This window comes from Musa acuminata, chromosome BXJ2-6, assembly GCF_036884655.1.
Source record: "Musa acuminata AAA Group cultivar baxijiao chromosome BXJ2-6, Cavendish_Baxijiao_AAA, whole genome shotgun sequence".
In the NCBI taxonomy this organism is placed as follows: Eukaryota; Viridiplantae; Streptophyta; class Magnoliopsida; order Zingiberales; family Musaceae; genus Musa; species Musa acuminata.
The window spans coordinates 42,457,501-42,480,213 of NC_088343.1; the positions used below are offsets into that span (position 1 = coordinate 42,457,501).

General features: G+C 42.6%; 4 protein-coding genes and 1 long non-coding RNA gene across 8 annotated transcripts in view; 2 read left to right on the forward strand and 3 right to left on the reverse strand.

Annotated features, from left to right (window-relative positions):
* Window positions 1-1,290, forward strand: part of LOC103989642 (ADP-ribosylation factor 1) — a 3,556-nt gene extending 2,266 nt beyond the window's left edge. Inside the window, 4 exon segments of the mRNA XM_065114607.1 lie at window positions 140-178; window positions 180-259; window positions 787-868; window positions 1,061-1,290. Of these exon segments, the coding sequence (XP_064970679.1) occupies window positions 140-178; window positions 180-259; window positions 787-868; window positions 1,061-1,111 (252 nt within the window). The 3' untranslated portion in view covers window positions 1,112-1,290.
* A 3,075-nt stretch (window positions 1,291-4,365) lies between these two features.
* Window positions 4,366-6,278, reverse strand: LOC135615722 (uncharacterized). Its single transcript, XM_065114606.1, has one exon. It carries the CDS (start codon window positions 6,103-6,105, stop codon window positions 4,705-4,707), a length of 1,401 nt encoding a protein of 466 aa, XP_064970678.1. The 5' UTR covers window positions 6,106-6,278; the 3' UTR covers window positions 4,366-4,704.
* A 2,547-nt stretch (window positions 6,279-8,825) lies between these two features.
* On the reverse strand, window positions 8,826-11,443 carry LOC135613998 (chaperone protein dnaJ 20, chloroplastic-like). Its single transcript, XM_065110991.1, has 2 exons — window positions 11,250-11,443; window positions 8,826-9,312 (listed from the first exon to the last, which is right to left on the reverse strand). Exons 1-2 carry the CDS (start codon window positions 11,441-11,443, stop codon window positions 8,826-8,828), a joined length of 681 nt encoding a protein of 226 aa, XP_064967063.1.
* On the forward strand, window positions 11,355-15,894 carry LOC135615723 (protein ETHYLENE-INSENSITIVE 3-like 1a). The gene is made up of 3 exons (XM_065114608.1): window positions 11,355-11,494; window positions 11,595-11,903; window positions 13,730-15,894. Exon 3 carries the CDS (start codon window positions 13,734-13,736, stop codon window positions 15,579-15,581), a length of 1,848 nt encoding a protein of 615 aa, XP_064970680.1. The 5' UTR covers window positions 11,355-11,494; window positions 11,595-11,903; window positions 13,730-13,733; the 3' UTR covers window positions 15,582-15,894.
* Window positions 15,895-19,552: 3,658 nt separating this feature from the next.
* Window positions 19,553-22,312, reverse strand: LOC135615724 (uncharacterized). 4 transcript variants are annotated; one of them, XR_010488129.1, is made up of 3 exons: window positions 22,003-22,312; window positions 20,258-21,904; window positions 19,553-20,162 (listed from the first exon to the last, which is right to left on the reverse strand). It is a non-coding gene; the product is annotated as an uncharacterized LOC135615724 (long non-coding RNA). The 4 variants fall into 4 exon arrangements; XR_010488128.1 differs by having other exon boundaries at window positions 19,553-19,992; window positions 20,086-21,904; XR_010488130.1 differs by having other exon boundaries at window positions 19,553-19,803; window positions 19,902-21,904.
* Window positions 22,313-22,713: the final 401 nt, after the last annotated feature.

Below are 22,713 nucleotides of genomic sequence, written 5' to 3' on the forward strand. Positions count from 1 at the left end.
CATCTATTTGCTTTTCCTACTTTAGTATCAGACTTGATACATAAGTGTATATCCTATGTATGGCAGATTATTTGACATGTGCATATCGATCAGACATTAACATCATAATTTGTATTTGGATTCTCACTTGGTATTGTAGGACGAATTGCGGGACGCTGTTTTACTTGTTCTTGCAAACAAAAAAAGATCTTCCAAATGCAATGAATGCTGCTGAGATCACCGACAAGCTTGGTCTGCATTCCCTGCGCCTACGACACTGGTACGACACTTTGCTTTTGCTGAGTTTAGAGTCTACTGGTGAACTTGTTCATTTGTCTGTCAAATCACCTTGTCATGATTGATAACTGTCAAAATCAAATTCACAAGGTTGTAGATGAAGTTGAACAACAGTGGCATTTTCATTTTGTTAGATTACTTGTAGATACAATTGATATATAATTAATATGATCACGCCATAAAAGAAGAAAGTCCTTAATTGCCAAAGAAAAGAACATTTGTTTATGATTGCTCAAATTATCACTAGCGAAGATGTAGCAAGCATACTTAGTGAATTTATAAATGAACCACATATAGTGATATTTACGTATGCGACTTCAATAACTATCATATATATGCAACTATTGCATGAAAAGAATCTTTTTTGTTCTCTTTTTTTTTTTTACAATTTGAAGAATTCAGCAATAACCAAGCAAGACAACAAAATTTTGTAGATGGTCATAAAACATTTTGAGACTGAGGAGGCCCCTGTCGTCTCTAACTTGACATATTAATTATGATTGTGTTCAGGTACATCCAGAGCACCTGCGCTACATCTGGTGAGGGTTTGTACGAGGGGCTTGATTGGTTATCCAGCAACATTGCCAGCAAAGTATCTTCTCTGATCTTGTCTTTCATGTTCTCATCTATGCTTCAGATTTTGGTTCTTCATGCATGCATGATTTCCTTTGACATATGATTTGAGCAAGATTTACTAGCTTGTACACGTTTCTTACATAACTGAAACATATTCTACCCTCCCAAACGTTTATTTGGTATTTGTTTTTCGGGCTTAAATTGGCAGGAGGTGCCTCTTGTCGAGATATTCGCCCTTTATATCAGTGCTGGAACATGAGAACCATCAGAACTTTCAGAGTAATTATGTGTATCATTTCACATCAGCTTCTTGAATTTTAATACCATAGATTTTGCACGTTTGAAAATATAGATTTCTAGGCTACATTGTGTTTTCTAAATCCACTTTTTATCGCTCATTGATATCATCTCAATAGTTACTAAGCCTGCTTTTCTCTACTTTTTGGTGTTGATGTTGATTCTTTGGCATCGCATAAACTCATATATGTGCTTAACAACTTTGGTAGGATATTAGAGGATTTAACCGCACAAGAGTTGTCCGGTTCTTTAGATTGTTTCATACATTCGGTTAAGTTTCAAGGGAAGCAGTTCTACTTATGATGCCTTTAGAGTTCGGTGGACCTGTAGATGCTCGATGAGGATGTGGATCGGAGAGACTGTTATCTAAACAACGCAGGAACATACGGCACAAACACACCCACAAGTTTGATGCAATTTGATTCAAGATTTTCTGGTCCAGAGCAGGCAACGATCGGATTCATGGAGGACAATCCATGGGTTCGTCGGTGTCAACCTTGAGCTGCTTCACCGGCCTTTCATTGTGTTCTCCTATTGAAGCTAGAACTTGATTCAACCCTGGAATATAAACATATAGGAAGCAGGAGTCAACAATGTACCACTGAGGTTATGAAGTTAAAATGAAGGAGATTTAAAATCCTATAAACCTAGTTCTATAGGAAATGTTTCTTCTGTCCATAAAAACACTTTTTCTTTTCTTTTCATATCTAGGCCACACATAAATATAATCAAAGAACACATTTGGAAATGCCCTTGCATATCTAGGAGGCTGATTAATCTCCCCTTTACAGAACTTAGCCACCAAATATTTCCAAGTGTTGGAAGCATCCTGCAAAGTGCAAACCATATCCCTGCCCCTAAAGATGCAAACAAGTGGTATAATTCTCATATTGTCCATTCTCCCCTGCTTCCCATACTGATCAGTGTTCTATGTTGCATGAAGGAGCAGAGAAGGAATGGACCAATAAATCTAGAAACAAAACCTGAACCTGACCAAAGATGAGGCACCGTTGTCTTGCCTCAGACGGCGAACAGAATCTGATGCTTATATTGCAGGCCTTTGATTGCTCATGCCACGGTTTCAGCCACAAAGCTGTTATATCTGCCCTGATTCTGATGGCTGCTTGAGCGATCAGTAGAACCATCTACTTAAACCCAAATGGTAACTGAAGTCTCCAAGAATAGAAGTCTTAAGAGGAACAATACTACATTAATAAAAGAAACAAGTCTAATGGTTCTTTCGCCTGAGTTCGACATAAATGATCTGATGGTACCTGTTGTTAATGTCTTTATAGTCATTGGCATCCAAGAAGTCCTGCTCAAGATTCTCATTTAGGTATCCAAAGACCAAATAAGCAGGGTGCCTGTCTTCATCATCATCATTGGCATTCAGGATGTCCAGCTCAGGATTCTCATTTAGGTCTTCTACGACCAAATAGTCTGCTAATTTATTTGGAGGATCCACAATACCTTCTCCCAGAAACATATTGGGTGGGTAAACCATCCTGATTAGCCAAAAGCTGTTGAAAACTAAATTTCAGTAGTGTTAGCACTCTCCAAGAAGAAGGTGTGTACAGATAGCAGAAGACAGTCCATCAATATAGGGCATACTGGCAAAGACCAAACGCAGAGATGAGATGTATAGATATGCCTTTGGCAAGAGCAAAGATAGAGATGAGCACCTGATACATGTTTCTTATCGCAGTATCGATATGGGTGATAACTACTGCACTTTCATTTTTTATCATGAAATTGTGAGAGCAATTAATATGTCCACAAGAGTGACAAAAGTCTCAAGTATAATAATGGAAAAGACAGCACTACCATATAGAAGAAAGTATAACATATATTTCTTATTCAAGTTCAACTACTACTGGAAGAGTGCTTACCTCCTCGAGATCCCCAAAAAAAACACTCGATTGCATCATTAGCCTCCAGATCTGAAAGACAACTCACATCAGAATTGGTATTTTCATCAGCCATTATACATTCTCAACCTAGAGATAAAAAAAATCTATGTTTCCCTGTGGAAATTCTATACTACACAATCAACAAGAGAAATATAGGGTACTTGTATGCTTGAAGAAGGTATTCGCTTACTCGCAGGCAATTTTAGTTTCTCATATATTGTTATTAGGTACAGCCAATACTGAATCTTAGTCATAACTTTTTCATCGGATACAAGAGTAACTAATCATATTTACAGCTATCAATGATAAATGGTCTTCTTTCAGATTCATTTGAGTAATAAATTTAAACATTGATCTTTGGGGGGATATTATCATATACGGACGGACTTCTATGCAATGAGAAGGGCTAGCAGTTTAGATCTCTAACTCACCGCAAGTATGTTTAACCAACGGTCATGTGACCTACCTTGAGCTGTGCCCTACAAGATTATCTCAAAATTTCCAACTCATTTCATATCATCACCACATATCAAAAAGATCCAAAGGGTGATGTATTGAGAGTAGCCACAGAAACAGAGTAGGATTAGGTTATGGTACTGGGGACTGAATAAGGATGCATTGGATCTATCTAGGCAATGGTGTCTATGACTAACCAAAAACATTAGTGAGAATATAGGTAAAGGATTGAACCACAATTAATGAAATGTTTACTTTACTAAATTGCATTCTGAAACTGGTGACAATTATTTATTCTTTTGGTGGAGAAGAGGAGAATCAGTGCATTCATTACAAGGAATGAAAATGGCCCAATTTGCAGCATGAATCATTCTTGAATGTGTACATCAGCTAACATTGAAATTAACTAGATCAGTGCACCTTCACTATAATCACAAAGTCCACCATATGACTGCTTAAAACATGCAACAAGGGTTAATATATCATTCAAAAGTAACACATAAAGCAAATTGGATACAACAAATAGAAACACCTTGACCTGCAGAACTGCCGGATACCATGAGACCGAATTCTGTAAAAACTATTGCTGTGGCCTCTACAGAATAATCTTTGTACTAGAGTAAACCAGCAGATGTAGTGTTTACAACAACAACCAGTTTAGCAGTAGATTGGAACACTTTTGTTGCATGTATATTCAAACTACTCGATTCTCGATAAAGAGGTAAATGAACTCACCAGTCTCCCATCAGCCCATCTCCCTTAAGATCACCTGTGCATAATTACTTAGCAGACTGCAAAACAGAACCAGATTGCATGTGCAACACAAACAAAGAGCAAAATGCTAGGCTACTTGTCAACACAAAATGTTTGCATCAATTGATAATGATCAAAAAAGAAGCTAAGGGAAGTCTATTTAGGGTGAACATCTTTTGGTACACTACTGCTCATGAGATATAAATGGTATGTAGAACAGATTATTATGAAGCTAGATTATGTTTCATAAGCTTTTCTACTTCACCCAGCAGAATCATCACCATCTCTGCACTGCCTAATGATTTCTCCAGCAACATTCCTCTCATTAATTTGCATTGCTATAGCTAGTAGAGAGACTTATACTTCTGAGACAAACCATGCTTCCCTTCCTCAGGTCTGCTTCACAGCACGCTCGATCCAGAGTGACACAAGCTTGCTAAGAAGAGTCGGCTCCAATTCCTCTAAGCTTGTCCACCTCCCACCCCATAACCACTGCCCTCACCAGGCTCCCAATTGTCCTCCAAGCCAAGCCCAAATCTTTCCTCCAGTCCCCCCTCGCCATCCTCTTGTACAGGTAGCTCTCGAACGTCATCCTCTGCACGTACTCATCTGCGCACAGTTCCACCAGCGCCTCGCGCCCGGCGTTGCTCCCGTAGAACACCTGCTGCAGCAGGTCCAGGAACCGGAACATGCCCCTGTACTCCTCGTCCCATTTCCTCAGGTACGCTGTCTTGAGGTCGGCTTCGGTCACCACCCCCCGTTCTTTCCACGCCCTCACGATGGCCTCCCCGCACATCCGCCCAGACTTGGCGGCGAAGTAAATCCCCTCGCCGGAGCACCGGGTGACGTACCCGGCTGCGTCGCCCACTAGCGCCGCCCGCCCCACCACCCGTCGCGGCCTCGGGTGTTCCGGGATCGGGTGCGCCTCCACCCGGATCACCTCCCCGCCGGCTATCTTGGGCCCGGCTCGGGCCCGGATCGCGGCCTGAAGCCGCTTGATGTCGGGCTTGGCGGCGGAGGTGCCGGTGCCGACGGCCACGTGGTCGCATTTGGGGAAGACCCAGGCGTAGAAATCTGGGGAGACGTCGGCGCCGACGTACATCTCGGCGAGGTCCTCGTAGCGGGACATGCCGGCCGGGGGGAGGCGGATCCGCTCCTGGAAAGCGATAGCGGTGGTGTAATCGCCGGCGGAGATGGAGCGGGCGACGCGGCTGTTGGCTCCGTCGGCGCCGATGACGACATCGACGGCGAGGGCGGAGGGGGTGCCGGCGAGGGAGCCGGGGGTGGAGGGGGAGGCGGTGTAGTGGACGAGGTAGGGATCGGAGTCGGATAAGGGGAGGCGGATGGAGGTGAAGAGGCCGGGGAGGAGGCGGGCGCCCGCGTCGGTGGCGCGGCGGCGGAGGAAAGCGTCGAGGACCTCGCGGCGGAGCATGGGGATGTGCTCGTGGGGGCGGAGGGAGCGGCCGAAGTCGGCGGCGCGGTTGGAGGGGGAGAGGACGCGCATGCGGGTGACGCGGCGGTCAACGAGGGAGGCCGGGAGGTCGAACTCGGACAGCATGCAGAGGGGGATGGCGCCGCCGCAGGGCTTAGATCCCGAGGGGGCCCGCTCGATGAGGTAGGTCTCGATGCCTCCGAGCGCGAGGGCCTCGGCGGCCGAGGCGCCGGCGGGGCCGCCGCCAATGACGGCCGCCCTGAGGGGGCGGGCGGAGGAAGCGATGATGATGGGGGCCTTGGGAAAGGGAGGCGGTCGTGTTTTGGTGGTGGTGGTGCGGGTGGTTTTGAGGGGGAGGCCGGAGGTGAATGGGGAGGAGAGAAGGTAGTGGCAAGAGGCAGCCATCGGTGGCGGAGCGGAGAGTGAGGTGCTCAGCTTGGCTTCTTCTCGATTTAGCTCCTGAGTGCGACTCTTTTGAACTCAGGAAATGATTCCGGGTTCCGGAAAACCTTCCCTGTCTCGCCCGAGACACGAAACAAACTCTCCTCCCGTCGCACGCGCCGCACGTTGCGGCTGACATAAAACGAGTGACGTCAGGTGACGCCTCATGCCTAGGTCAGGTGCAGGGCGTTCCCTACGATTCTGAGGGGGTCAGCCGTAGCCCGGGACGATCACTTCCTTTGATCAGCTCACTAGGGACCAGCAGACCATGTAGCAGCCATCCGTGCTCAAATGGCGCTTTACGGAACCTCAGACGCCCTGATGTGCAGGGCATTCCCTACGATTCTGAGGGGGTCAACCGAAGCCTACGATTCTGAGGGGGTCAGTCGAAGCCCGGGGCGATCACTTCCTTTGATCAGCTCACCAGGGACCAGCAGACCATGTAGCAGCCATCCGTGCCCAAATGGCGCTTTACGGAACCTCAGACGCCCTGATGTGCAGGGCGTTCCCTACGATTCTTAGGGGCGGCCTACCCGCCTGAGCCGTGCTCCTTGGCCGTATGTTGCCCGAGACCACGCCTGCGCGACCTGCCCGCCTGAGCCGTGCTCCTTCACTGCGTGTTGCCCGAGACCACTATCTCTGCGCGACCTACCCGCCTCGGACCAAAATGCTCAAGCGGGAGTTAACGTAGTACACTCATCAGGCTCTTATAAGCTAATCAAACACATTGCTCACTTCCGATGACCAAAATGCTCAAGCAAGAGTTAACGTAGTACACTCATCAGGCCCTTATAAGCTAATCATACACATTGCCCACTTCCGATGTGGGACTAACGGAGGTCGGCTCTGATACCAAATGTCACGACCCGAGTCTGATGAGCCAACTGGCCAATAACTCCATTTTGGTCCTTGCAACCACGGACCAAAATGCTCAAGCGGGAGTTAACGTAGTACACTCATCAGGCTCTTATAAGCTAATCATACACATTGCCCACTTCCGATGTGGGACTAACAGGATGTTACAACCTGCCCGCCTGAGTCATACTCCTCGGTTGCATGTTGCCCAAAGCCACTATCTCTGCACGGTCTGTCCGCCCGAGTCACGCTTCTCGACCGCATACTGCCCGGGGCCACCGCTGCACATCTGACCCTCCTTAGGTACTAAACTCCACAATTCTCACACCCCTGGTAACGGGCCGACCACCGCCCAGTATGGATAGTTTCTTAAAGTTGAAGTCATGCCTCGGACCCCCCTTTTACAGCAACCGACGCATAGCTTCTTTCGGGAGGGGAGGGAATATGATGAGGGTAATAATGACGATAAGACTCGAGTGACGTCAGCTGACGCCTCACGCCTCTGTTGACCTGATAACACCTGGTCAACACGGATCAAAACGCCGACCGAGGCACATTAACACCTTGTTCAGGCTCGATCCCTCACGCCACGCCAACGTCGATGTCAGACGCTACTAGAAGTACGATCCTGCCCCCTGTGGGCGGGCACATCAAACAATGGTAATCCTCACTATAAAAACCCTAGCGCTCCGAGAAGAAAAAGAGGAGGAAAGAGGAGGAGAAAAAGAGGTGGAAAGAGGGGAAGAAAAAGGAGGAGAAAAAAACCCCATAACCACTATCAATTGACTTGATCGTTGGAGGGGTCGGGCCAAACTCCTCGACCTGACCTGTGTGCAGGTGCGAAGACGGAGGCCTCCCACCTGACGCCCGACGAAGAGTTCACTCGCAGACGAGACAACGATCCCGTTCCCATCGGACCATCGCAACAGGCCACCACAACGGTCTCAAGGGTTGTCCCGGGAAGATCCCCATCATCCAAACCCGAACCAAATCTCATCGGCCCGAGACCACGGCTCGAAGTTGTTTACACCAACATCAACACCCAAGAGGAGGCAGCGTGAGCAGCGGTCCACGCGGGATCCGTCAGTCGTTCGTTCCTCGACACGAAGGCACTTTTCGGTCGTGGTGTGGGGGAAGAGTCGGTGCCGCTCCCGTGACAAAGCAGTCTCCCGGCACGTGGCTCTTCGCTGTGGTTTTTCCGCAGTTAATGCGAAGCCGACTCGTCTCAATCAAGGTAAGATAGTGGGTATAAGTAAGACGTAGCGTTAACATCATGGTTATCTTAGTATTATTTTCGACCCATCAACAAGACAAAACACTTGTCAACGTTTAGATCGATGCGACATATACCACCATCTTTAACATGTTTCCTATCCCTCATATTTCAATAAATTTGTCACATCATTTCCATATGCAGTAATGATTTTGGACTAAGATGAAATAATGGTCATAGTGATGCGATGCTTGGATATACATCATGTAACATCTCAATTGATGAACTAAATGCGTTGGACAGTTCGTCCATATCCAACAAGTTCTCTAGCTATCCTATCAGGAATCACTTAGGAAATGGGTTAGAAATATGTATTTATAGTTTGATTTTGAGCATACATTCAAAGATGAGGATTTTTTTACTTAATTATTTTTGTACATACATTCTTTGAAACCTTATCCACCTATTTGGATCACCCAAAGCTTCCGCTCCAAGGCTCCCTATGTACATCCGCTGATGATTCTAATCGCTCCATCCCAGCCCTTCATGTTGATCACAAATCAAAGATACATCACGCTGATGCTTCTGATCACTCGATCCCAGACGTTCATCTTGATCACAAATCCGATGGACGGACCGGCCCGGTGCGGGCCCTCCGCACCCGACCGGCCCACGTCTCCTCCCCACCGACGTCCGCCGCCGCCGCAGCCACAGCCGACCTCCGCCTCAGCCCCTCCAGCTGGGCCTCCCAGTCGCTCAAGCCCCCGCCGCGCCGCGCCCGGGCTCGGCCCCCCGCTTCGTCCGCGCGGAACGCTGCGGCGGTCCAGCGGTCGGCCGAGAGGGCGAGGTCGTAGTGGCGGCGGTGGGCGGGGTCGGAGAGCACCTCGTAGGCCTCGCGCGCCCGCATGAACCGCTCCGCGTAGCGGCACTCGTCCCCCGGGGAGCGGCACTCGTCCGGGTGCCACCGCCTCGCCTGCCTCCGGTACGCCGCCTTGATCTCCTCCGCCCCCGCCGTCTCTGCCACCGACAGCATCTCGTACATGGTGGCTGCCCGCCCGGCCGAGACCCGGAGTCGGGTCGTTGGTGCCGGAGACAAGGAAGGCCTATAAATGGAAGAAGAGAGAAAAATCATGCTGGGGTTAATGTTCTCGGAAAGTGGTAGGGCAAAAAGGCCTATACATGATGAGGACTTATATAGCCACGTGTGTGCGTGTGTGTGTGTGTGAGAGAGAGAGAGAGAGAGAGAGAGAGAGAGAGAGAGAGGAGAGCGGATTAGCGACAAGGTGGTCATACACGAGCAATGCGGATAACCATGCGATAACAGGTAAAAGGAAAGGACAATGGAGGGCAGTTTCGGGCTTTCATCTTCGTCGCTCGTGCTGGCCAGGTCATCACTTGGTAGGCTTCTAGAAGGATTCCCTTCTCACGTTCTGTTAAAAGGGCGAATAGTAGTTTGGCAACCCTTTATTATTAATTATTTTTAAAAAAATAATATTTTATTATTTATCATCTTGGTATTATTAATTTTATTATTTTTCCCTCGACAGCATATGCTCTCTGTCGATGCCGACTCTCTCCCGCACGCTTGCCTCCCTCGTGATGTCGTCCTTCGATAAGAAGGATGAAAAAAAAAGGTCTAATATATTTTCATTGGATATTTGATTTCAAGATTATGATATCAATCGTAAAAAATCTATAATTATATTATTATATAAACAATTAAATATTAAAATTAAAATTAAATACTAATTAATTAAGATTAAAACTATATACTTTTTGATATTATTTAAAAAAAAAATTTATTCTATCTATCTAGATACTAGACTCAATCGTTACCGAATTCGAAAGCTATAATAATACCAATCTAGAAGGAGAATTAGATTCGTTTTTTTCTTTGTTCCTATCATTCAAAAATAATTTCAATCAAGAAAATCTCCTAAAGAATCATATGGACTTCTTTTTATTGATCGATAATCATATTTATAATATAATTAAATCTATAATATATCTTATCTAATTAAATAAAGTCACGTAATAACACCACTAACCTAGTTTTTTTCCTTCTCTTTCTCCACCACCTCCTTCTTGTCTGCTTCCCTCATACTTCACCTTTGCTGCCTCTCCTCCGTTGCCTTCTTATTCCTCTTTGCCTTTGCCTCCTCTTTTTTGTTATTTCCTTCTCCTCCTACCCTTGCCTTCGTTCCATCCTTCACCTCTCCTTTTTCTTCAATCTCATATTATTCCTTCTCATCCTCTTCATGTCATTTATGTGTTTGTGGGTATTATCATTATGTTGCTATATTATTGGAGAAAATTATCACCACGATATCACTGAAGCCTTGGCAACGTCGATAAACCCCTGACATTAGTGAATCGTTCACTACATTCATAATATGCAAGGCTACGTGGTTGTGCCATAAAATTATTAAGTAAAATATTGTTGCTACATTATTGAAGCTTTGGGAGCATCAATAAAGCCTTATGTGCATCAGCAAATTTTTCACTGCATCCTCGAATCATTCTGTGAAGTTTTCAATGAATGTGTCATAATATTATGAATAATTATATACTGTTGTTAATTTTGAATATCAAATTATCATTGCATAATTGATCTTACAATCTTTGTTATAATTATGTTTTAGTTAAATTATAAAAGTAAATTAATTAAGTTAGATCTTACGATCCTACGTTAAATGTCAAATTTCATTAATCATTTAAAAAAATACTAATCATCTTAAAATTATATTATACTAGTAAAAATTTAAATAGATTTTATGAAAATATTACATTCGATTTTTGAACTAAGTTATACTCAATCATAAATATACTGCCTAAGTGTCTAAAACACAAACAGTTAAGCCACATCCTCTGCCACAGACCAATTTAACTATGTTGACCAATCGCAAGGCGGGTACGGTAGCGGGTAGGCGATAAATGGGTAGATTTGCTACGCAAAAAGGCCCGACGAAACGGATAAGCCTGTCCGTGCGCTGACGTCATCCGTCGTCCACCGTGGGTAGGAAGCCACGTGCAGGATTACCGGCCCTCCCGCGTTCCGCAGGTGACGACAAGTGTGAGCCCGGCGCGAGCGTGATGGGCGGCTGAGGGACGCCCGGAGCCGATGCGCACGCGCAGAGCCGACGCGTACGCGTTCTCGGCTGCTTTGCTCGATCGACGCAAGACGGGATTCCTATCCTTCTCGACGAGATACATATGATCAGCGATCCAGTCCATCTCGAGCGGATGCAGCTCATTGAGTCATTTGCATGCAGGATTTGAGGATTTGTAAGTAATGAATAAGGAATGAATTAGGTTTTTCGATTAGTTGAATTTTTAAGTTGGTGTGTGGGTAAAGGAGGAATTGTGTGCTCTGCTCTTTTATCAGGTCACATGCCCCTGGAAAAGGCCGAGAAGCAATCAAAGAGTTCGCGGGAGCACGGAGCGAGGGCCAGAGGAGTCCACCTCACTCTCTCCCTCCGTACCTCTCTCATGTCGTAGCCATCCCTCATCATTTTGTTACGGACCCTTTTCTCGCTTACTGTCTCTTTTCTCGCGTCCTGTCTTTGTTCCATGTTCCTGGTCTCTATGAAAGCTGAAGGCTTCTGAGGGATCACCACCTCCGTCGTCTCAGAGCCGAGGAGAGGCGGCACGAGCGTAGGAACCAAGCCGGTTGAAGTTGACAGGGGATAAAAAGGTGCGATTTTTCCTCTTGCTTCTTCATCTTCCCCAAAGTTGTCGTCTTTTCTTGTTTCTGCTTGGCACTCTGTATCTGTTCTGGTGGATCTCTGCGGCTTTTCTCTACTCGGTGTCGGTGCTTCTCCGTGCCCTCGGTTTCAGTTGATTCTTGCTGCTTTTCCGACTTGTTTGGAGCTCTTCGGTGGATCGGCGGTTGGGGTTTCTGAGCGTCGGTTTTGTCGGCTCTAATGACAAAGAAAGGCGCTTTGATTGGCCATTCGCCTCTGCTTTCCCCTCTTCAATTCAAGTCTTTGTTCGTTCTACGATCTTAGATTCAGGCCATCTTTGATTTATCGCCGTCTATCTCCTAAAAATTAGCGAGCTTTTTCCTTGTTTTCTAGTTTCTATTCTTTCCTGTAAGAAAAAAAGATAGATTTTTCGCGGTTTGGTTCTTTATCTTCCATTTCCAGTGAAAAAAGCGCGTTTCTTTGCCTCGGATTTGGATTCAGCATCAACACACGTTGCAACCCCGTCAAGTCTCCGTTTTGATTAGGCTAGACAACCTCGGTTTAAGCGAGGAAGACGGATTGGTGTCCGAATCCCTCGCCCTGTTGTTCCTAAATTATTTTTCATGGTCTGTCTCTCAGTTGCATGATTTGTCGTTCATCCTCGATCGAAAACGTCCATCCCTCCGTTTTGATCTTGTCAGAATCTTATCAAAGAGCTGACCGGGAATTTGAATGTTCCAGGTGACTAATTTGGTTGTTGTTTGTCCGCTGAAATGATTTCTTTTTGTGTGTGTGAAATTGGTTTATCAGACCACTAAACTCTAATTGGTGCTTCCCCCTTTGGCAAATCTGCTTCTTTCCTTGTACAGTCCGTTCTCTTTTAGTGTGATAGGAAGGAAGTACAGTCCGATCTACTTTCTTTACACCTCTTCTCTTTCTGTTCATGTTGGATCTGATGCGGTCGCCTGTTTTGTTGCATGTTTACCATCTCAATTTGGTTCAGTTTAGTGTTTGTCGATCATGTAAGAGGTGTAGGTGCAGAACATGAACGGTTAAGTAAGAAGAGGTGTAGGTGCAGAACAAGAACATGAACATGAACTGTTTAGCATCATTATTCCGAAAGAAATGAGAAAGGTATCCTTTGATTTCATTTGGCTGAAACTCTAATCGTGGTAGTATCGATCTATTCATGCATGACATTCCCGCCCGTCTGTGGTTCAGGAATGGTTGATGAACATAGCCTTTACCCTTGCAAGCAGAGAGGCTGTGTTAGACAAATATGATGTGATTTCTTCCAACTTAAATGGGAAGCAGCCATTAGTTTCTTCTTTTTGATGTATGTGTTTATCGATGTTGACACATGAGTTTCGTTAACATATCCTGTGATTAATGACTCAAAGCAAGGCCATTGTTGTTCTTCATGTATACATATGCAAGTATATGTGTATATATGTGGTCGTATTGAAGGCCTCATTTGTTGCCGCTCTATTTAATGCATCAAATATGCTCCTGTTTGCTAAACATATATTTTTGTTGATGAACTCGTTTATATTACTTGTGGAGTATGTTTTGATTGGTTTCTTACAGTAGATTCAATGCATGCATCTTTCATATAATAATGTATATAGAATGTCTGTTTCTGTAAGGTTCATCATCGTTTCATTGATACTTCTTGTCATGCACCTTTTCTCAAGTCATAAAGGATATTCTAGCAAATACCAGATTGGTGCTAGCATGTGTTTATGTTTTAGAATAGTGATATTCTTGAAGAAATTCCAAACATTTCAGGTGCAGCATCACATGTTTTCTAATGCTCAAGTTCGCTGAATTGGTTCAGGGAAATGGGGAGTCTATTGGTTGAAGACATGATGTATCCTGGTGACCCTAATTACATGCAAATTTTCCCCTCCGGTGATGAGAAGAATATCAATTATTGTGGCTTCTATCAGCCTTCGATGGGTGAATGCATGATGGGAGAGGGAGATCTGGTTGATCTTCCACCGGAAAAATTTGCTGAGGCTGGTGATGAAGACAGTGATGATGATATTGACATAGAAGAACTCGAGCAACGAATGTGGAGGGACCGGATGCGACTGAAGCGCTTAAAGGAGCATCAACAGAGCAAAAGCAGGGAGCAGGGCGATGTGTTTAAGCAATGTCAATCCCTAGAACAGGCCCGTCGGAAGAAGATGTCTCGGGCACAGGATGGAATTCTCAAGTACATGTTGAAAATGATGGAGGTCTGCAATGCTCAAGGCTTTGTTTATGGTATTATTCCAGAGAAGGGCAAGCCCGTCAGTGGTGCTTCCGATAATCTCCGGGGTTGGTGGAAAGAAAAGGTCAGGTTTGATAGGAATGGACCTGCTGCTATAGCCAAGTACCAGGCCGATAACGCCGTCCCTGGTTCTGGCAGTGAGATTAACTCTGGAACTGCAAGTCCTCATTCATTGCAGGAGCTTCAGGACACGACATTGGGTTCCCTCCTGTCTGCTCTTATGCAGCACTGTGATCCACCACAGCGGCGATTTCCCCTAGAGAAAGGAATCCCACCGCCTTGGTGGCCTACCGGGAGCGAGGAGTGGTGGCCTCGATTGGGCATTCCAAATGATCAAGGTCAGCCTCCGTACAAGAAGCCGCACGATCTAAAGAAGGCTTGGAAGGTCAGTGTCTTAACAGCTGTGATCAAGCATATGTCTCCTGACATCGAGAAGATCCGCAGACTTGTTAGGCAGTCCAAATGCCTCCAAGATAAGATGACTGCCAAGGAGAGCGCAACGTGGCTTGCTGTTGTTAAGCAGGAAGAGGACATGTATACGAAGCTGCATCCAGATGCATGCCCACCCCCGTCCTCTGGGAGTGGTGTCACTGGAGCCTTCTCCTTCAACAGCAACAGCAGTGAGTATGACGTTGAAGGTGTTGGTGTCGACGAAGGCAAAAGTGAGGATGTGGATTATAAGCTGGCCGCGGACAGTGATGCTTTCAAGTTAGTTGCTAGTGCAGGGAATGGCAAGTTAGTTAGATCTTTTCCAATGAAGGAAGAGATAGATGTGGAGTTCGTTCAAAAGAGAACTGCTGCGGAGGCTGAACTGGTGATGAACCAGCGGGTCTATACCTGCGATAATGTGGTGTGCCCACACAACAATGTCCGCCATGGATTTCTGGATAGGAATGCCAGGAACAGTCACCAATACTTCTGTAAGTATCAGACTACTCATCCTCCAGGTATTGGGATGACCAACAACAGCTTCCAGGTGACTGAGAACAAGCCTTTGGTTTTCCCTTTGCCATTGAATTGCCAGCCAAATCCTTCTTCAATTGGGTCAAGTCTTAATCCAGTTAATATATCCGACTTGGATATTCCATCTGATGGTCAAAAATCAATCGATGAGTTAATGAACTTCTATGACAACAACATTGATGGTAGCAAGAACATGAACTTGGGAGGTGCGACCATGTTGGAAGAAGTTGGTGACCTCTTTGAAGAAGTTGGCAGCTTAGTCGAGCAATCACAGTACGGGCAGGAAAGCATGGTGCCATTTGAGCAAGAGCTTGCCGACCAGCCTATTGAAGTGAGTGGGGACTTCAGGATAGGGTCTGGCTTTGACATGCCTGGAATGGATTACACCGATGCTATGCATGAGAGGATAGAGGATTCACAGAAGCAAGACAGGTTCAATTGGTTCTACTGAGGAACAGATAGGGTCTGGAATCATGCGTCAAGATGATGAGATCATCTCAGCAGTGGTGTAAGAGATCTTTAAATTAAGTTGACCTCCCTGTATCTAGTTAGTTGCAATCTTCCTTTTCTTATATCATGTCCAGGACAAATATTAGTATGTAGATTGTGCTCCCTAGGAGTTCTTGTGAGATGCTCCAGTGAAGCATTCCATGAGATTTGGTTAGGACTTGGAAGTATGAAGTGGGGTTTGTGTAGGTTGTGGTTGCTGATGGATGGATGTTTTGAGCTAATCTGTTTAATAGAAATCTGCTGTTTAGACTTTATGTTTTGCTTTGTTCAGATATCTGCCTCTTAATTAGTTTGTATCTTAGCTTTGGATTTCTACATAGTTGCTTTGAGGATTTGGATACTTTTTACTACAGACAGTGAATGAACTTTGGTTTCATTGAGGTCAAAATAATGCAATGAAAGAGTCAAATGCGATAGATTATCGGCTTTGCCTTTGGTAGTTCTTTCATTCACTTATCAACCTTTATGGTTTCTTTGTTCAAGATTGTTGCTTATGTAAGTAACATCAGCAAATTCCCATTTGGCTTCTAAAACTTGGCAGCTTCTTGTGTGTTGATGCAGTGATCTCCATCCTCCATGCTTAGAAAATTTCTTTTTCCATGATGTTCAGCAATGTTCATGATATGGTTCAACTTCTTGCCAACCAGTGTCATATTACCTGAAGTTTTGCAAGGATAAGATAGGGAGAGATCAAATGCTAAACCTACCAAGTCTTGTCAACCATCATCTTGGGGTTGCTGTTTCTTGGTCACAGGTACCTGACACACCTTTTGTGAGTGCTGTCCATCTCATGCCACTTCTCCACTTGTGACTCTTCACATGCTTGCATCTGAGAGCCACAAAGAGTAATGACTGAATCCACAGCATTTCACATGGCCTCATCAAATTCTGATATATAGCCAGGAACATTGTACAGATGGCTAGTAGTCTTAAAGAGGCACATTCTGGTGATGTTGATGAGGAACCTCCACTAACATCCAAGGCAGTTCTTATGGTTCTCCAGTCTAGGAGTCCAAAACATAGGTTACACAAGGCTGATGAACTTAAAAATGGCTATTGATGAGATTATTTTGCTTCAAGGAGAACATTAATTGGGATGTCTCTGTCCTTTGGGAGTGTAGGGAAGAAGATGCCCTTTGGGTGTTCAGCAATGACTCGACTTGATTGGGGTCTCTGCTGTGGTCCATGGTGAGTTTATAAGTCCCCTTGGCTGTATCAGAAGGGGAGAGGGTAAGATGTAACTCTTGGACTTGGTTAAATCTGGACCTGCTTGAATCAGTAAAGTTACCAGATTGGTGATGCTCTGAACCATGTTACTATGTTCTTCATACTCGACTGCTGAATGATGATCGTGAGATTGCATGCTTATATGATCAAGAGATTGGAGATAAATCCTGTCAGAAAATCCCTCAACAAGAAGCACAGGATGACATTTTTTGTTGGTAATTTGCTTGTACAGGCACCACTGAGGATCTTTAGCCATGTTGAGATAAGTGGGGAAACCTTCATCAAGACAAAAAGATTAGTTCCTCGAAAGAAAATATTGGTGTGGGTGGCACCACTGGATGGATTCATCTCACACTTGTTGTCTCCACCAGCTTCCTGTAGTAGTCCAACAATAATGGCAGTTTCACCACTTCCTCCTTATCTGTGGGTGTCCCAATTATTGGTGTTGCAGTTGTAAGTCCTTTTCTGCTTTCCTGGACCTAATGATCTGTCAACGTTGGTTCAGGTCATGAGAACTTGGACTTCATTCATGGTGCAGTGCAACACTTGGTTGTCTGCAAATGCTTCGAAGCACTTTCCTTCTTGTCAACAAGTTTGGTGAAGAAATCATTCAGCACCAGTGAATAGGTTTGTTTCAACTAATGTCTCGTTTCTGAAGCATATTTCTGTGCTTGACATCATAAACTTCACAATTAATTGCAGGCTTGGAAGCCGAGGAGTGTGGATTGCGTTTTGTAAGCTTCAGCTTCATCTTCATCTTCATCTTCGGATAGCTGAGTTCCAGAAGAGCGTTGAACATTCCATCAGATGCAGTACAGCAGCCTCTTTTGACCAAATCAATATATTTGCAAGAGGTCATTCTCTCGGACACTCGTTTTTGTCTCCAACCGTGTGATTGAGGCTCTCTGCCTAAAACCACACGTACCTGTATGAACAGCTAATGGTTGTCTTTTTGTCCTGATTCTTTTATTCTACTCTCTCTCTCTCTGTCTCTCTCTAAAGAAATCTTTTCCATGGCACCATCGAGTTTGGTGGTCCTGTCGAAGACCAGTCCAAGAAATGAATGCCATGTTAGGATTTTTTTTTCTTCATAGAATTATAATATCTTTTTTACATAAAGAGTCAAATAAATAGATATCATATTATTAATATATATATATGATATAAATATTTATTATAATTTATTTATTTATCAAATATAAATCAAAAGTAGTCATGGATTTTATTAAAAATTAGAGTACTATGTGTTCAAAAATAACGTTCCACTGAATCTACCCCGGCTAAAAATTAAAAATAAAATAAAATTTGTTAATAATATTAAGTAATAATTCTTATAAGTTAATTATAAAATAAATATATGTACGAAAATCATTTAAATATTAAATATCGGAAGAAGCACTCGCTTGATGAAGACAAATTCATATCATACTCTTAATAGTAAATGGACTGATATCTCTTATCTACTAAAGTTGGGATATATTTCTTCGAACAACGAATAGAGGAATCATTTAGTCGTCATGTCTAACGGCTCACTAATCCCCGAAGAGAATTGTTTTATTTACTCTTGGTAGGAAAACTAAATCATCTCATATTAGTCATATTTATATCAGGATAAAATAATACATTGAAGCATCTTAATTTATTTTTTTTTAATATTATTAATATCAAATAACATCAATTATCCTTCAGTTGAGTTGAACCATATCTTAATATATCCAATTGAATTTAATTTAACTAGAACCCAATTGAATCAATCACTAATCCTCATTTAACCAATCTGAAACCACCTTACACTCATATAATTTAGATAATATTGGGTTCAATTTAGGCTAAACAAATTTAAATAAGTTAAACCAATTCAAAATTATCTTCAATCGATCTAAATGGATCAAATCTGATTTGATTTAATTAATATTTAGACCAAAATAAAAAAAAGATGGGCAACGTGCTAGATTGTATAACATTGGGCTAAGTTGAGCCAACATGATTATATATACACTATATTAAGTTGAGTTAGCTCATAGCCCATGAATTGGTTGTATGCATCGTATATGACTGTGCGTTGGGTTGGCTTAAGTTAGCAAATCAATTGTTACTACCTAGCCTACCGGTTTAGTTTGTGGGCTACTACCTAGCCTACCGGTTGAGCCTGGTTTAATGACTGATTTCAACATAAATTTTAATCAATATTTTTAATTTCAAAATATGATATTATGAAATTATAATCAAAATATTTATTCATTAATATTGAGTCAATAAAACATAATAAATGATAATAGATAAATTTGCATAAGGAGAAAATATCAAATATTGTATAAATCTAAGAGAAATCAAATGTTATGTATTGACAAGATAAAAATTTTAGAAATTGTATATGATATGAATAATCATGTTTTAATCCCAAAATAAAATTCTAAACTTTTAAAGGGAAAAAAAATTAAAAACTTCATATAACATGAACAATTATAATAATATTTTAATCGAATAATAAAATTTTAAATATTTAAATAAATCAAAGAAAAAATTTTTATTTTTCAAAAAAGACAAAGTAATTTGTTTGGTGAGGAACTAAGAGGAATAATCCTCCCCTTAAATAGGAAGGAGTGAGATAATTTTTATATTTTTATATTTATTTAATCTTTATTTTATTTAATTTACTAACAAAAATGATATTATCCTGCTTGGAACATTGAATAATTATTTTTCAAATTTTATTAAAAAATAAAAAAAAAATCATGTCTAAATTGAAGATTTGATTACATGCTGACTTGAAGGGGTTGATCAATTTTACTTCTTTCCTCTTCCGTGAAGATTGTGTTTCCAACTGATCACATCTTGCAGTGGACTTTAAACCACACCCTCTCAGCATCACCTGATTCAGCTCCACAGAGAGAGAAAAAGACTGCACCTTGGATCTCTTCTCTAATCTCCTGCAGCTTTTCAAGAATGAAGATAAATCTTTATTAGAAACCACAGCAATAAAATTCACATTTGCACTAGCAAAATTTCTTCCATTCCTTTCTCTTGGAATTACCCATATAATAATGGTTCACATCCCTGTTCTTTCTTTCCATTTGGCATCATCCTTTACCCAGAGCCTAAAAAGACAGTCCAAGATATTTTTTCTGCATAATTTTCCATATACAGTTAACCAGAATGATAAAGATTAATCTAATGTTCACAAAGCTGTTAGGACATCATGACATGAAATATGGAACCTTTTGACTACTTCAAAATGTCATTCAGTAAGTAGTTTCCTTGATGATGAAAATTACATCCTCAACAATGAGAACACCTGTAATTTACACCCCAAGATGCAATAGAATGGAACAAGATACAAATAAAGAAGAAGAAGAAAGAATTTGATGAGGAGAGTTTCAAGAGACTGACTAGCCTTGGTTGTTGATGTCCAGAATGATAGACTGCACCACTAATTTTCACCATTTCTTCATAAATTCGACTTTCATGAAACTGTACTTTTGATTTCTGCAGCCAAGAACTTTGACATTTGTGCTTCAAAAATAGGTGTTTTATACAATATGAAGTGGTCTGTAATTTTTAATGGAAACAATGAAACAATAAAAGAACAAAGTAGAAGAAGACATGCAAGGAATGTCAACCATGTCCTCCAGGAACAAAGGCTAACAAATGGTCAAACTGCATGGAACTCCTCCTGTTCAGGCACTGGCTCTTCCAATTCTTCTTCTTCCTCTTTGTCCATGATCTCTTACCATACCACACTTTGCAAGTGGCAAGCCACTGTCCTGTTTCTTCTCTCCTTATTTAAAATCATGAGAAACCAGCGTCATATGGTGTATGCGTCAGGCAGAAGGTCTCAAGTGGCAAGCCACTGCCCTGTTTCTTGCTCAAGCTTCTTAAGAAAAATATACTACATTCGTCGAAATGATGCCAGACTATAAGGAACACTATAGAATATCAAGTTCTTTGTTTTATTTGGTTAGTGCTACTGCCTAGTTATGTTCTTTCTTTAGTTATTCTGAGTCTTGGAAATGCATGGAAATGATGGCAACTCAGAATCAAATCCTGACTTCACCTTAAATCACTCTCTTAACCAAATTCTTAGGGGTAGTATCCTAAGTTCAAGGACAGAAAAAACATCATGTAGTCAGTCCCATATTGTTGGGATACTGCTGGTTCTATACTTCAAACAGAATTTATGTAAAACCTAAGTTCATCAAGTCCAGTGTTAAAAAATATATCTTGATTCAACAATCAATTCCCACTAATTGTATGCTAGTTTACCTCGTACAAAGTTTAGAATTGCGGATCTCTAAGACCTCCTAATCTATGACATCAACAACCAAGGCTAGTCAGTCTCATGACATGAAATATGGAACCGTTTGACTACTTCAAAATGTCATTCAGTTCTGTTAACATCCATAGACCAGACCACTGAGATAAATGATACTCTTCCTTGACATCCAAAACAAATGAAGTCCGAGGTCTTTTAGGTCAACTGGAAGATAGGATGCCAAATTTTCGTAGAGAGAAATGCAAACCAAGTATATAGTCGATTACTTCCATTGCAGTTTATGTCATTTTTAGAAGAACATTCTGATATCTTAACATCGATGTTTGATCAAATGTTGTCTCATGCCAAACCATATACAGCAAAAACAGGGGAAAAGTCTCCTTTAAGAGATGAATCACATAAGTTAAATAGATGCATACAAGTCATCAAAATGCATGAATGCCCTGTAAAACCATCAAGCTGAATTTATCAAAACCATGTCAGTTTTCCAAAGTGCCTCCAGAGTTTTCTCTATGGTTCATTAAGAGTTTTGACATTGCCAAATCATAAACATCAGCCTCAATAGCATAAAGAAAAAGAAAGGAAAGAAATGACAAACTCAGCATCGACATCAAATAAACATCTAAAAGGCCAAATTCCCAGATGAAACCCAATATCAGACACTGATTATGCAAAAAAGATGAGTTCTTTACCTCAATCCCATCTCATGCACTTTAGATTTCTGAGCAACAGTAAAAGGCACCAGGAGCAACCAGTACTGTCAACTACACGACGAGGAAACAGAATTCCAATAAAAGGAGAACCGGCAAGGACGCCACAGCGGGAATAAGAGGAGGGGGAGGAAAACTGAAAAAGGAGAGACCTTGTTGTCGAGCATGACAGCGAAGAGGATGCCGGCGTTCTCCATGGACGTTCGCAAGTCGTCCAGGGTCTCGAGGTCTTCCCCTCCCTCAGGAACGGGCCCAATGTGCAATCGATCTTCATCTTCGCGCCTCCAGAGCTCCCAACGATCGAAGCCCTACAATCGAGAAGGAGAAGAGGAGGGACGCGGAAGAACAGAAAGCGAAGGAATCGATCGGGGAATGCAGAGACGACGAGCACGTAGGAAGCCGACGGCGAGCGGCGAAAACATCAAGATGTTGCGGGTTGTGACTTCTCTCTCTCTCTCTCTCTCTCTCTCTCTCCATATATATATAAATATAAAAAAATATATATATATAGGTTGATCGAGAGGTCCCAATGTTTAGGAGGAGAAAAGATACTCGTTAGTTCCTACTCCCATGGCTACCTGCATCGTGATTTGGGAAGAAGAAGCAGACCCGCTGCGGGTCCCATCCCATTTGCCCAAGGACGGGTCAGGTAGGCTACTGAGTAGAGAATGGGTGAGAGAGTTTCTATTTTTTCTGATTTTTGAACTTTTGGACACTGAAAATAAAAAATAATTATTAATATATTTTTATCTTAATTTTACATATATACCTCCTATACAAACACATATACATACACACAACAACAGAGGATCTTTAATTATAATTTCATATTTATATATTTATATTTATATTGGAGTGTCTTA